This window comes from Alternaria triticimaculans (assembly GCF_023758025.1).
Source record: "Alternaria triticimaculans strain BMP 0046 chromosome Unknown scaffold_16, whole genome shotgun sequence".
In the NCBI taxonomy this organism is placed as follows: domain Eukaryota; kingdom Fungi; phylum Ascomycota; class Dothideomycetes; order Pleosporales; family Pleosporaceae; genus Alternaria; species Alternaria triticimaculans.
In genome coordinates this window covers 57,836-71,914 of record NW_026055973.1, presented here as the reverse complement: position 1 = coordinate 71,914, position 14,079 = coordinate 57,836, and the positions used below count along the sequence as shown (strand labels likewise).

Genomic DNA, 14,079 nt, shown 5'->3' with positions numbered 1-14,079 from the left:
ACCTGTCTAAGACGTTCCAAGACGCTCTATACGTGACGGGGGCTCTAGGCTTCCAGTATATCTGGATCGACTCTCTCTGCATCATACAAGATGACCCCGAAGATTGGGAGCGAGAAGCGCGTCGGATGCATGATACATACAAGGGTGCTAGCTGCAATATCTCTGCTTCTGGATTCTACAATGGCGAAGCAGGGTTCATGCCAGCCCAGCGGTGTGATAGATCCGTTCCAGTGCCCGTGACCGTGGATCTCTGGTCCCCACCTATAGGAACCTCAACTACCAAGAACACCACGGAAAGAACATTCTATTTGATACGCGATGATCCGTGGACTGAAATGAAGAACGCTCCAATCTTTCTTCGAGCATGGACCTTGCAAGAGCAACTACTTGTAAGTGCCTCCACTTTTGCGCGAGCCAGATCACCCCCTGATCGATAGGCCACTCGAACCGTACATTTCAATGATGACCAGGTGTACTGGGAATGTAAGGCAACGGTCGCGAACGAGGTCTGGCCTTGCGGTTGGCGAAACACCCCATTGGAGCGCCAGTTCCAAACATGGACCGGTTACGATAGTACCTGGCGATTCAGGCTCGAAGGTCTGCCTGATGGCAGCGTTAGTCCCAAGGCTACTAAGTTATATAAACAAACTAACAAGTGCTAGATCTCTATTTACAACAGCTGGTTCGATGTTGTTGAAGATTACACACGCCGTTATCTCACGTATGCTGCCGACCTTATCCCTGCTTTAGCCGGCATAACGAAAGAGTACGACAATCACCTTGGGGACAGGAACGAATATGGACTGTGGACCGGAGACATTCACCGCGGAATACTGTGGCAGGTGCATCCAGACAATTACACTATATCGCATGAATCCACTTTGACCGTAAGCTTGCCGACCGTACCAAGCTGGTCTTGGATAGGGTTAGGCAAACCCGTCTACTGGAGCTACCCAATACGCAGGGCATCAGAGCACATCTGTAACGTCGAAATCTTCCATTGCAAGGACCAAACGCTACTGCGGCTTCGCGGTACTCTTATGCGAGCCCCCAACACGTACAAAGCTACGCGCATCGTAGTCAGTACGGGATATATGCAGACGGGACTTAAGCAGACGCACTGCTGGGGATGGGATGATCGCGTCCTCTTCTACTTTTACCCTGATCAGTGGCCCTTCCCATATTACCCACGTCGGGCTGCTAACATCGGGCCCTCTGTTCCAGGGAAGACTAATGTAAAGAAGGATCACGAAGCAAGAACATGGGTAGAAAGCACCTTTATCATGCCGATACTCTATTTCGTTGAGCGGGAAGATGAAGAGAAATGCACGCACACCGTTGAAGCAGAGTGCCTTCTCTTGCGAGCGATACCTGGGGAACAACGTAGGGTGTACCGTCGAGTGGGCACTGTGATCATTTACAACAGGGTCGTCAAGGATGTAGATCCTGATTTGCTCAAGACCCGGTTCGAGGCTTGGCAAAGGTCTTTCCGACCCGACGCCGTTCAGGAGGAAGACGATCACGGTAATGACACGATCACGGTTGTGTAGAGAACAAATGCATGACACCCGCTAAGGCTTGGTCAACGAATCGACCACCTCACCGCGAATAGCCGCGATATACAATTGAACCGATGCGAGCTATATACGGAAAGTCCTCCCATCATACGTAAATAATCTACTCAAGCTGCAGAACCAACTCGATCACCATGAACACGCATCAAATGATCAATCATCTTGTCCTTGCGTGGGAAATCTTCGCCCCCTTCCATCCTACTCCTCTCGCATCCATCGACCGGGCACCAAAAGCCGGGGTTGCGAGCGTTGCGCACGCCGTGCACAGAGGCGTGGTGTCTGCGCAATTCAGGACCGCGACCGAAGGTCGCGCCGTTGCAGGGTGCGATATTGCACATGTGTTTGCGAGGGCGCTGCGATCTGTTTGTGGGGGGAGTGACGTTCGCATTGTGCTGAGCATTGGCGGTTGCGGCACTGGGCGGGAGGTTTGGCGCGTGAGTGTCGATGATGAAGTAACGGGACTGGTCGAAGTAACGAGGCAGGTCGAGACCGAAATGGCGAGGTTCGGAGGACATTTGATTGGAGTAGATTGGATCGCAGGTGTCAAAGGTCATGCTTTCATGGAAAGCGACGAAGTTTGGCCTGGGGGCAAGTTAGTCGCTGAAAAGTCGTGTTCGCAACAATGGGTCACGGCATAAGTAGACAGCAATGCAAAGCCTCTAACATACACCCCGGCTATATCAAAGTTATACAAGGATATTTCGGAGAGCCTTGTAAGAAAGTCGTTCAAGTGGGTTTAAGCGGCGTAGATCCAAGACTTATCGGGGGCAGAAGGTTAGTAATTCGGGGGTCGCAGTCGCTATCCTAATCGGAAAGCTCGCAACTAAGTTCATCCGGCTTGTGCAGTCAGGATTCAACCGACTTGTGCGGTCGAACGCAGATGTTAACAGAATTGAATTGTCTAGGTAAGATAAGAAGCTACTTGTATCTAAACATGCTAGCTACTTGATCCCGCCCGGACTTACGACCATGTCGTTTGGGCGCCGGTTGCTACTGTTATCTATGTTAAGTTAGCATGTGTGCAACAGAATTGTATTGTAAGGGGGTTAACGTTACCGGCTTTGCGAAGTATCGTGATACCGCGAATGTATCGCGGTAGATATGTGTCGCGGGTCACACTGTATATATGAACTCATCGCAAGATCGAAAGACTTACGCGAAGACGGTGTCGCAGGGCGTGAATGCATGATGCGAACGTTGGTTGCTTGGTGTCGCGGGGGACCAAAGTGTAACACCATTGAGGAGGTGTTCGTTCATCATCGCATCGGCGTCAACCGGGGGATTGGGTTGCGCAATGAGAAAAGGTGCTGCGGATGGGTTGTCGAAGTGCACGCGCGGCATACCACTGGAAGGTGGATCAGAGCCTAAACATTCGAGAGTTAGACTATGATGCGTATAGTGTAGTCTTGTACCTACTAGAGGCAAAATTGAGGTGTGTGTCCACCGACTCAAATGCAGCGGTGCCATCCGGCGAACCAAAAGCGATATCGATGATGTCGTCGATGGAGAGGGAGGAGAAATCAAAATCGTCGATGTAGTCGGACATGATGTGAAGTGTTCGGTTCAGGCAAGAAGTATCTGCAAGGACTAGAAAAGATTGTATTGAGATGCGATGTTAATAAGATATGCATTGCGTTTGGCATGACGCACGCTGAAGTTTTGTATGTTCGATGCGGCTGACATGTGGCGACATTGCCCAGCTGTGCCCTACAGTACCCTGCTGTAGAAGGGTAATAATAGCCACAATACCACGCATCAGCAGGTATGACGATTGAAAATCGATTATTCAACATTGTCGATCCAGAACTCACCGCAACGACTCATCATGCATTCATTGCAGAGTTATTCATAGCTGCCGTAGTTGAGTATAGAGGTGACAATTCCGAAATTCCGACGAACAGCCCCAGTCAGCCACTGTTGTCAACTTACTAACCCACGAGGGCCCTGTACCTATCTTTATCCTCGTGGAATCTAGCGTTGCAAGAACAACTAGACGATTTCAGAACAATGTTGTGGCGCAATGCTCGGGATGGTCCGTCGAGAGTCGCTGCAGTGTATGGAAAAACCAGATTTGGTGATGTTGTCGTTGAAGAACGACGACAAGTCAAGCTTGGCGGCGTGAGCGGACACGATGGGGACGACGTGGAACGCCTTTAGGCAGGATGCGCGCGCGAAAGGTTTGGTATATGGAAATGAGGCAGCGATGCTGGTGAGAATGAGAAGAACGTGGCTGTCTTGAGAGAAAATGATCTATAATCGATCGATGCGGCTGAGGTGGGGCAACGTCGCCCAGACTTTGCCATACGATGGAAGGGCAACAGCCACAAGACTGTGTGACAAGCTGCGGAAGTATGCTTCTGTCTACGATGCCGATGGTAGTCCTGTAGAGCTTTCGCGATAAGTTTGTGCATGATGATGCATCGATTTACCACGGATTTGGAGAGGCGGTAGTGTTAGCATGCTCTTTCGGCAATATTGAAGTATGAAGTATCCGACGAATCAATATCCAGATTGCAAAGACAAATGCATTGAACGAGAAGAGAAGAGGAGCGATGAGAAGAAGAAGAAGAGAGCCCACAGCGTCTTCACACGTTGGAGTGGATCATGCGGGGCAGGAATGAGTTGTTGTCGCACCATCATGCACAACGAAGTCACCGAGGCGCATCATGGAGTCGACCTCAACAGCCCATCGTCATCCAGACCATCAAGCCCTCCATACCCCAATCCCCACGCATACGCACTGTAGTACCGGTTGTAGTTCGCCATCCACACATAGCGATAATTCCTCATTGCCTCGTTCAAACGTGCGAGAAGCGCATCGGCCTTCTCCTGCTCTTGTGCCGATGCCCGCGGGAAGAACTTGGCTCGCAGTACGTGATACCAGAAGGTTGTCTCGACCGTGGCCATCAGACCGAGACCGGCGTAGACGGTGTAGCGGACTGCTGGCTTGGCATCGCGGACGAGTTTGAAGAGGTTGAAGGAGGGGAGGGTTGGGATCTCGGCTTGTTGGGTTGATTTTGGTGCTGAAGGGATGTGATCTTTAGGGGAAGGCGCTGAGATGTGAAGGCGGCGGGTGTTGGTGACAGTGGCTGACGGTGAATCGTGTGGGTGAGAAGAAGTCCGTAACGAAGGAGCGATGCGCATCGTCGTATTCTTAGAAATCATTCGTTGAGCCATTGGATCCGGGGGAACAAACTGGAGTAGTTCACGTGACGCGGGGTTGATAAGATGAAGGAGTTGACTCGATATGAAGATTCACGACTTACCTGGGACTCACCAGTATGCAGTCTATATACTCACCTTCTCACCTACTCATCTTCGCCTACTCACACCTAAGTGCGTCCAAGTCAGCGCGAAGTCATCACGGAGGCAGCCGCCAAGACCGTCGTGTTTGTTTTGGGCTTAAGATTGCGAGATATTGGCGTTCGCATGTGCAATCTTAGAATTTGCGCAGGGGTATCGAAAACGGTGCGTCCGAGCGCCGTTGACGTCGACGGCCTGGTGAGCGAAATGCGTTGACGATGCCTGGGGAAAGAGGTGAAGGGTGCGCGCAAAGTGTAATATCACATGCGCGTGCGGATCCGGGTGAGGTGTATGTGTGGGAGAAACAGGGAATAGGGTGGTGGAAAAGGCGGTGGCAGGCTTGTGGGCGGGGAGTGTGAGCTGGCAGGGACACCTGGGCAAGTGGAGCGTGGTGCGCCTGCCGGCATAGTCAGGAACAACAAATCAGCCCTCGACGCGCCCGACTAGTGACCACCACAACGCTTCACTCCCTCGACGCTTGCTTTTCCTGCCACCGCTCTCTCCCTCCTATGTAGCTCCTACCCGCCCAGCATTAATCCGAGCATGAGCGACAGCATCCACCACACCGCGACGCATTTTTAACTCACCACGCTGCTCCCGCCGGCTGTTCACGACTTGTTTACGCGCACGGAGGGGTCGTACACATGGACTCGGCCGGCCTTGGTGCCATGCCAGGGCCTCGCTGCTGTTGTGGGAGCCATGACTGCGCTTTCCTCGCCCACAACGGAAGACTCTTAGAAGGACTGGAGAGAGATGTCTCCAAGGCTGCACAGCTGGGCCAGGTACGTCGCTCACTCCCGCATGTCGGCTCTTACTACCGCGCATGCCGCTAACCTTTGCCCTGCAGGCCCTGCTCGTCCGCCATGAGGCCTACGTCGCCGACTCGGAGCGCGAGCGGAAAGAGATGATCAACACCATCGAAGGGCTCGAGAAGGACAAGATCGAGCTCGAAGCCAAGAATGCGCAGACCATCAAGGCGAACCGCGACCTCCTCGACCAGCTCGAGCAGCTCAACAACGCCGTCGCCGAGTCGGACGCCCACATCCGCGCGCTGGAGGACACGCTGCGCTCCACCGAAGACGAGATCGACCGCCTCAGCTCCCTGGCCGCACGCACGCAGCTGCTCGAGCGCCAGCTGATTGACCTCGAAAGAGAGCAGTCGCAGATCCAGAGTAGCCTGGACGCCAAGATCGTCGACGAGCGCACAGCCATACAGCGGTGGAAGGTGGCCGAGCGGACTATAGGAGATCTCCAGGACCAGATCGACCGCATCGAGAAGGAGTCCCGCGCCGAGCGTCAGCGCCACATGGAGGTCGTGGCCCGCATGGAGCGGAGAATGGTCGTAGAGGGCGAACTTCACACCGCCGCCGGCAGACTCAAGGCCAAAGCTGGGACTGACAAGGGCGGGCCCAACGTCGTCTCCCACTTTGTTAAGGACATTCTACTCGATAACGCGAACCTGCAACACGGCATACTGGAACTGCGCGAGCTATTAGGCAACTCCAACGAGGAGGTCGAACGCCTGAGAGACCAACTCAAGGTTCACCAGCCTGTCTCGACGTCACCCCGCCCCGATGAGGACGTCACGAGTCCGTCGCTGCAGAAGGAACTGGAAATGGAACAAGAAGCTTCGCTACAACAGGAACTGCACATACACCACCACTACCACGGTCCGAAGGTCACCAGAAACGTACCCAAGCCACCTGCGCAGCGGCGCCCGAAGAAGAAGCGCTTCTCCCTCACTCCGACGCACTTCGACCCGCCTGCAACCCTCGATCGCTCGTCTACGGCTACAATTCTGGAACACACTGCGGTTACTGTGCCTAACTCGCATAGATGGTCTCAGGCATCGACCCTCACGCCGGGCTCTTTTGCAGGGTCACCCGTCTCGGACTCACACCGTGGATCCATGTACGACCGTGTTTTCAGCGAGGCGTATGACTCTTCCCGGCCCACCAGCCCTCCCGATTCCATCGACTTCCAGTCTCCCATGTTCGGGCCCGTCAAATCGAACGACTACAGCTCCGATCCGGATGCGTTGCCACCGATGCTACGAAGGTCGTCTGGCACTCTTGAGGTCGCCAAGGGCGGTAACAAGCATCTGCGACGGAAGTCTCGCGGTCTCATGCCACCGAGCCTCTCGACAATGCGCAGCTCAAGCACGCCCATCGCCCTTACCGCTAAGAGCAGTCCTGCGACGGCCGTCATATCAGCTGTCAGCCCCGCCAACTCCTTCTCAGATGCCAGCTTTACGCTCTCGCCCTACCTCCAGCCGGAGCCTCAGGCTGCTATCCCAGAGGAAAGCGAAGACTCCTCGCTATCAACGGCCGAGCCATCGCTGATGACGTCCAATGGCGAATTCGAACCCGACGACCTCGTCTCGCCCATGACCGCCATGCGCCCCGGATTACGCCGCCACGCCTCCCACGAATCCCTCATCTCGGTGTCCGGCATGGACATCCACACGCTACAGTCCCGCCCTTCACAGCTCCTATACTCTAATGCGGCGAGATTCGCAACGCCCGGCAGTTCTGGCTCCGTCGGTCCCGAGCTCACACCATGGACCGCTACCGCGCACGGCACGCTTTCGAATAAGACATCGCAGAGCAGCATGGCCAACCGCGACTTCCTCTACTCCAGCATCGCGAACCAGAAACGCGGACCCAGGAAGAGCGATGGCCCCCAACCCTCCAGCGGCCCCGGTCTTACAAAGAAAGTGGGCGGCTGGGTCTTTGGCAAATGGGGATCATCGCCTGCTCCCGTCACTTCACCAACCGCTACCCGCGCGCCTTCGATCCTTAGCCAGGAAACGCAGTCCACGCAGGACACGCAGTCGAGCGAAGGCACCACGACCACGAATGCGGACGGCTCGAAGAAGAAGGACAAGCCTAAGCTGCGGCCTAGCGGCGTGAACCAGAATGGACCCATATGGGGCTTCTTCGACGAAGTCCCCGATGCGCCGGCCAAGGTCGTGGTGCAAGATTACGACGCGGATGCGCTTGGTGAGGCCTTGGCTGAGGCTTCATAGACCCGGACTTGGATACGGATATCACAACAGCGCGTGCGTGTGTATAAGAAGGCTCTTTACATATGGAAACATTTCTTACCATCTATCTCCTTAGTTTTTTTTTGGATTCCGATAGATTGCATCACTGGCGTTTTGGGTTTCTTTTCTTCCTTCCTTGGACCTTTTTGGATGTCGATACGTTTGACGAAGCGCATGAGAGTGAAGGAAGATATTTCCTTTTCTTGGTTTTTGGATACTGGATATTGGATAGATGATGATACGAGCTGAAGATTGATACCCAATTTATGCGCCATGGCGACGTGGTGGGCTTGCTACTGGAGTTGAATTTTTCTGAATTGTGTTCTTGACTGATGTGCTAGATAGGCAGACTCGTCATCTCAGCGGGGAGTGAGATACAGTCATCACATCCCATGCTTTCGAATGCAGCAATTCTTCCCTGCGGATTTCTTATCTGTTGCGATGTCGGTCACGGTAGTCTTCCTCTTATCGACTCGCATCGTGATCCTTCTTCGCCGACCATTGTGTTCCTTCCCTGTCGTCCACTGTAATGCTTCCTCGCGGGGCATTGTTCCTTCCTCGCCGAATATTGTTCTCCTTCCTCGCCGACCATTGTGTTCCTTCCTCGCCAGTAAGCAAGGGTGACCTTCTTTGGTCGTTAAGCAAGGGCGAGATCGACGTCATCGCGACTTCCGCGCTTACGCGCATCCTTCACATCCTTCACTCTAACACCGCCCAGGTAACTCGCCATCGCTACCACACGCTCCGTCCAATCGCATTCTGCTTCGCAGTTCAGCCATCCCCAAAGCTGAGGTCGGTACTTACCCGCCCATGCCACCCGCCCACGCCGCTGGCTGCTCCCGCGGCACTTTGCTTCCGCAAGATCGATTTCAGGAGATCGTACTCACCGTATCGCATCGGAAGGGCAGTGAGATGCCGCGGCGGTCAGTGGCTCTCATGAGAGGATGGGGCAGGCGGAGAAGAGGCGGAGGGGAGGTGGTGGAGGTCTCGCACGGTGAGATAATGCGGCGGTCAGTGACTTTCGCCCAAGCTGTTCTTACTTCGCATGGAGGCGCGGTCATCCCAAAGCTGACGTCGGTACCTACCCGCCCGCGCCGCTGGCTATCCGCTCAACTCGTGTCAACCGTTCACGCTTCGCTTCTCAATTCAGTCATCCCTTATGTTGAAATCGGTGCCTACCCGCCCGCACTGCTGGCCGCTCCTGCAGAATCGATTTGAGAGGATTGTACTCACTGTATCGCGTCGGCGAGCGAAGTGAGATGATGCCGCACACGATCCGCCCAATTCGGGTCAAAAGATCGCGCTCTGCCTCCACGAAAAGGAAGATACTGATCGTATCACAATCGTGGAGCGAAGTAAGATGACGCGGCGGTCAGTGTGTTTCACTCAGCTGTTCCTACTTCGCATGGAGGCGCGGTCTACTACAGCGGCCAAGGGACTCCATTGTAGGATGCGATCCTTCGCGCGTCCAGAGTAACTTGCACAACTTCTCAGCCTCTCAAAGCGAGCACATGTTTGACCGCCTCGGGAGGTGGAGGGGAAGTGGTGGAGGTCTCGCACACTAGACTGCCCTAGGAATCATTTGGACCCAGCTTCGAGGACGGTCAATCCTGAAGGATTAACGGAGTCGATGCCGGAGCAGATCGAGGATGGTTATATACGTGAGCTGAACAGAGCTGGAGTCGCCAACTCTGCAGTCCAAGCACACTTCGTGGGCCCCGACTGTAAGCAGAAACGATGAGCTATCCGATTGCCAACCTGGAAACATCAAGCGACGACGTATGTACGATCTGTTTCTCCGACACTGGAGCCAGGATGCGATGCTTCCCGACGAAGATCAATGGATACTCTTCTACTCAGATCGAGGCCGTCCAAGGGCATCCCCGGTACAGGAGAGCAACAAGAAAAGGGTATGATGCGGCCAGGAGATTTGAACAACTCATAGGCTCTGGGGGTAACAAGAAGAACAAGGTTACCATCTCGCCTAACGGTATTGTTGGAGGTCATCCTTTGGGGCATCACGACTGGGCCACAAAGAGAATCGCCTTCTTCGTCGAGACCAGATTTGACTTTCTGACTTCACTGACACCGACGAGCATCGTGTCATCCACTCAATGGTTGCACTTTGCTGGACTATCATCGAACGCCGCGCTCCACGGTCTTTTGACTTCGGGCTTGCGCAGTGTCACTATTCTCTCGGGAATCTGTTTGTTCTCGTCCAAGGTCATGACCAGGACCACGGTTACTAAAGACGTGCCGATCATCGACCTCCAAAATGGGCAGTGCAACGGAGCTACATTATACGAGCTGGAGTACATTGCTCGAAGTGCTCCGGCCATCGCAGACCTTGCCATCGCCTCCCGACCCGCGGCGGAGCGGACTACTCATAGCAATGGCGACACAACATGCCAGCCGTCCCAGATTTGCTTGGACATTCCCAGTTTCCATTACTACCAGACGATCGACGATCTACTGCGGTCTGGTCGTTGCACATTCGCTGAGGCCCTGCATTGGCTCTATGTTATAGAACAGCACCATCATCAGATCTCGCACATATTCCGTGGTTATCTCCACGTCGAGCTAATGCGACGAGACCCGTCCATCAAAGCATACGCCATCAGCGTCACCCCGGGGGGTGAGCGTATTCTCTCAAGCATCCGCAAGTCGCTCATGATGCGTACGCTTCCATCTGTGCAACAAGCCATCGATGATCTCGGTGTTCACGAACCAGCTTGGACAAGGTTCATGCAGTTTGTGCGCGACACGGAAAAGCCAAAGGATTTCAGATCCCTTGGCCAGATGTTCTATGTGTACCAAGTAGTACGGCACGCCTTGGGTGAAGCATCCGGGCACGAGCCAACACAACCGGGCTTGTTAATAAGTGTCGAGGACAGCGCCGAACGCGGTGTATATTCTCGAGCCCAAAAGCTTCTCAAAAGGATCCGAGAATCGACATGCTCATCATCACCTGTACTACTAGAGACATACCTCTGTCCGCGTGTCTTTGTGGATAACAACGCTCATGGATCGGAGCTGTATGCTCACGACCCGTATCCGGCGTCCGTCTACGAGAGATGCAACTCAGAGAGCGATAAACCGCTTCTTGGTAGTTCAAGATCGTCGCTCAAGCGAGACTGTTCCAGTAGTCAAAGCGATATTGTCCTGGAAGCTGATCCGACGCTGGTGGAGCTAAACAATTTGGATGTGATTGAAAGATTGTATGGCGAGAGATCGGCTACGCTGCTAAGGGAGCTGGGGGTAGAGGTAGGCCTCTTTGACGGGCTGACGCAGCCTTAGATAGGTTTGAGAATAACGGCTCTGATGTGTTTAGTCTTACTGCGAGAGAGAGAGAAACACAAGTTACACATCTATCGACCTTACTGCTTCTTTCTGCTATCATGTTGCACGTTATCCAGCATCTCGGACTGCTTTGAGCGCCGGCGATTGTGTGAAGTTCGAGCTGACATGCAGCACCCTCTGTGGTCTTTCCATATACTGCAACGAGTCTCGATGGAAGGTGTCGAGCTTTGCGCTCTTGCTGGTTGTGCAGAGGTATTGGGCGCAGCAGGATATACGCGAAAATCTTGCTCCGCATAGACTATACTCAGCGCTGCTTGAAGTACTCTCGACCATCGACCCTGACTACGATGCAGTGATAAGCAAAAGCTTGTGCTGCTCAGACCGAGCCACCTACGTCATCGCGACTTTATTGCTTACGCGCATCCTTCACTCTAACACTCCTCAGGCAAATGGCTATTCCGTCAACCAAATCGCGCTCTACGTCTCGTTATCTCCGAATGCGGGGAAGCATCAAGTACCTATGCTCTCACTATCTGCTGCTGAGGAGCAATTACTTTCCACTTGAACCTCCCTCTCCATCGCTAGAACGCTGACAACAATGACGCTCATTTTCAGCAAGGTACCAGGCTACGCGCTCGCATCAACCTTCGCCGCGCTCGGTGGCATACTGAATGGGTATGTTATGACTGCGCTCCATCTCCTGTGACAACCGTCGCGCATCTTGCCCAGCATAGACACGAACCAACTCACTAACATGCCACCAGATTCGACACAGGCTCCGTCGGCGCCGTCACCGAAATGCCATCCTTCACCCACACATTCGGCCACCTGTCACCCACTATGCGCGGCTTCACCGTCTCTCTTATCATGCTCTGTGGCGCCATCCCAGCAACAATCGCAGGCCACCTTGCCGACCGCTCCGGCCGCCTCCGCATCATCATCAGCGGCGCAATCCTGTGCACGATTGGCTGCGTGCTCGAATGCGCTGCCTCGCATCTCAGTCTCTTCCTCGTAGGCCGCGCACTGATGGGCATCGGTCAAGGCTTCGCGCTCACCAACATTGGAGTATACATCTGTGAGATCGCGCCGAGTCGCAGTCGTGGTAAGTTCGTGTCGCTCCCGCAGTTCGGTGCTGCGTTGGGTGTATGTGTAGGGTATTTCTCGTGCTATGGGAGTATACACATCAATGGCAACATGTCGTGGCGGCTGCCGTACATACTGCAAGCCGCGCTGGCAACGATGTGGGCTGCTGGCTCGTTCTTCCTGCCCGAGAGTCCGCGGTGGCTAATATTGCACGGGCAAAGAAGTCGAGCGATGCAAGAGCTCAAGAGGCTGGACTTTGAAGCTGCAGAAGCGGAGAAAGACGTCTTGCGCCCCACCGAGAATGCAGCTCCCGAGGAGCAAGTCGGGGTACTGCAGGGCCTGCGCTTGATCTTCAAGCGCGAATACCGATCGCAGACATGGCTCGCGGTGTTCATCCTGTCGTTCGTTCAGTTGAGCGGCATCGACGGCGTGCTCTACGTATGTTATGCGCCCCAACGACGTGAACTCACCTCCGCATGCTGATCAAACCGCGCAGTACGCTCCAACCATCTTCGCACAAGCCGGCATCCCGTCGCAAACTGCCTCGTTCCTCGCTTCGGGCGTCTCCGCCATCCTCATGCTCGCCTTCAGCATCCCCGCCACGCTCCTCGCCGACAAATGGGGTCGTCGCACGTCCGCTATCTGCGGCGGCATCATCCTCTCCGGGACCATGCTTCTTATCGGCTCGCTGTATGCCGCGGACGTCGTGCACTCTGACGGAACCGCGCGATGGATCGTCATCGTCTCGGTCTTCATCTTCGCGATTGGATACGTCTCAACGTGGGCCATCGTGGGCAAAATTTACGCGTCTGAGATCCAGCCCATGAGGACGCGTGCGACGACGAACTCGATGGCCACAGGCGGTAGCTTTGTAAGTCAAATCCTTACCTCTTCCTTCACCGCCTTCGCTGGCATCGTTATTGCGCGTTCTTTGCTGACTTGTGCGGCGAACAGCTTGCGAACTGGCTCGTTGCTTTCGCGACTCCAATCTTCCTGGCAAGGTCGGCGTACGGCGCGTACTTCCTCTTCGGTACGATTGCGCTTTTGACGCTTATTGTGCTTGCGACGTGTATGCGCGAGACGCGCGGCTTGTCGCTTGAGGATATTCAGGTGTCGTTCGCGCAAGCTTCGTCGCGGTCGTTCGGCATTTCTTTAGGTTTAGTGCGAAGGCGCCGGTTTAAGACGTAAGGCCTTCTATTAGAGTTAACTCTATAACATGTAAGGCAATATTATATATAATACTAGAATACTTTATTACTTTATTATAGCTTTTAAAGCTATAGCGTTTTATATTCTACTATATAAAGTATATAGATCTTATTTTAAGTCTAAATTATTCTTTCTTTTAGTCTACTTATTAAAAAATATATTATATATACTATAAGATAACTTATAAGAAACTAACTTTAAAAGTAAGTACTAATCTTATTAGATTTATAACTATTACTATTAAATTCTATAAAATTTAGTTTATAGATATAGTATAAGCTAGTAATAGACTAAAAGTTTCTAGAAAATAGAAAGTTATAGTTTATATTTATTAATACTAAACTATTATTATTATAGAATATATCTTTAGATACTCTTATAGAGTATTATATATTATTATACTAGTATAGATTAAAATAAGCTCTTTAGAGCTTTAATACTTAAGAAAGCTTTCTAAGTTAACTTATAATATAATAATTTAACTTCTATTTATTTTTATACTTCTAGATATAAGAGTTATTAGTCTAGTAATTTAAGAAGATAATATAGTTCTATATTTATATA

General features: G+C 52.9%; 4 protein-coding genes across 4 annotated transcripts; 3 read left to right on the top strand and 1 right to left on the bottom strand.

Annotated features, from left to right (window-relative positions):
* Positions 1 to 2,726: 2,726 nt before the first annotated feature.
* On the bottom strand, positions 2,727 to 3,120 carry J4E78_008605 (uncharacterized protein; the record flags this gene model as incomplete). Its single annotated transcript, XM_049369205.1, has 2 exons — positions 2,727 to 2,938; positions 2,991 to 3,120. 2 exons carry the CDS (start codon positions 3,118 to 3,120, stop codon positions 2,727 to 2,729), a joined length of 342 nt encoding a protein of 113 aa, XP_049218906.1.
* A 2,401-nt stretch (positions 3,121 to 5,521) lies between these two features.
* J4E78_008604 (uncharacterized protein) lies at positions 5,522 to 7,905 on the top strand (the record flags this gene model as incomplete). Its single annotated transcript, XM_049369204.1, has 2 exons — positions 5,522 to 5,659; positions 5,725 to 7,905. The coding sequence occupies 2 exons, from the start codon at positions 5,522 to 5,524 to the stop codon at positions 7,903 to 7,905; spliced, it is 2,319 nt and encodes a 772-aa protein (XP_049218905.1).
* Positions 7,906 to 9,660: 1,755 nt separating this feature from the next.
* Positions 9,661 to 11,220, top strand: J4E78_008603 (uncharacterized protein; the record flags this gene model as incomplete). The annotated part of the gene is made up of 1 exon (XM_049369203.1): positions 9,661 to 11,220. The coding sequence occupies one exon, from the start codon at positions 9,661 to 9,663 to the stop codon at positions 11,218 to 11,220; it is 1,560 nt and encodes a 519-aa protein (XP_049218904.1).
* A 674-nt stretch (positions 11,221 to 11,894) lies between these two features.
* Positions 11,895 to 13,494, top strand: J4E78_008602 (uncharacterized protein; the record flags this gene model as incomplete). The annotated part of the gene is made up of 4 exons (XM_049369202.1): positions 11,895 to 11,898; positions 11,999 to 12,744; positions 12,803 to 13,177; positions 13,261 to 13,494. 4 exons carry the CDS (start codon positions 11,895 to 11,897, stop codon positions 13,492 to 13,494), a joined length of 1,359 nt encoding a protein of 452 aa, XP_049218903.1.
* Between the last annotated feature and the right edge of the window lie 585 nt (positions 13,495 to 14,079).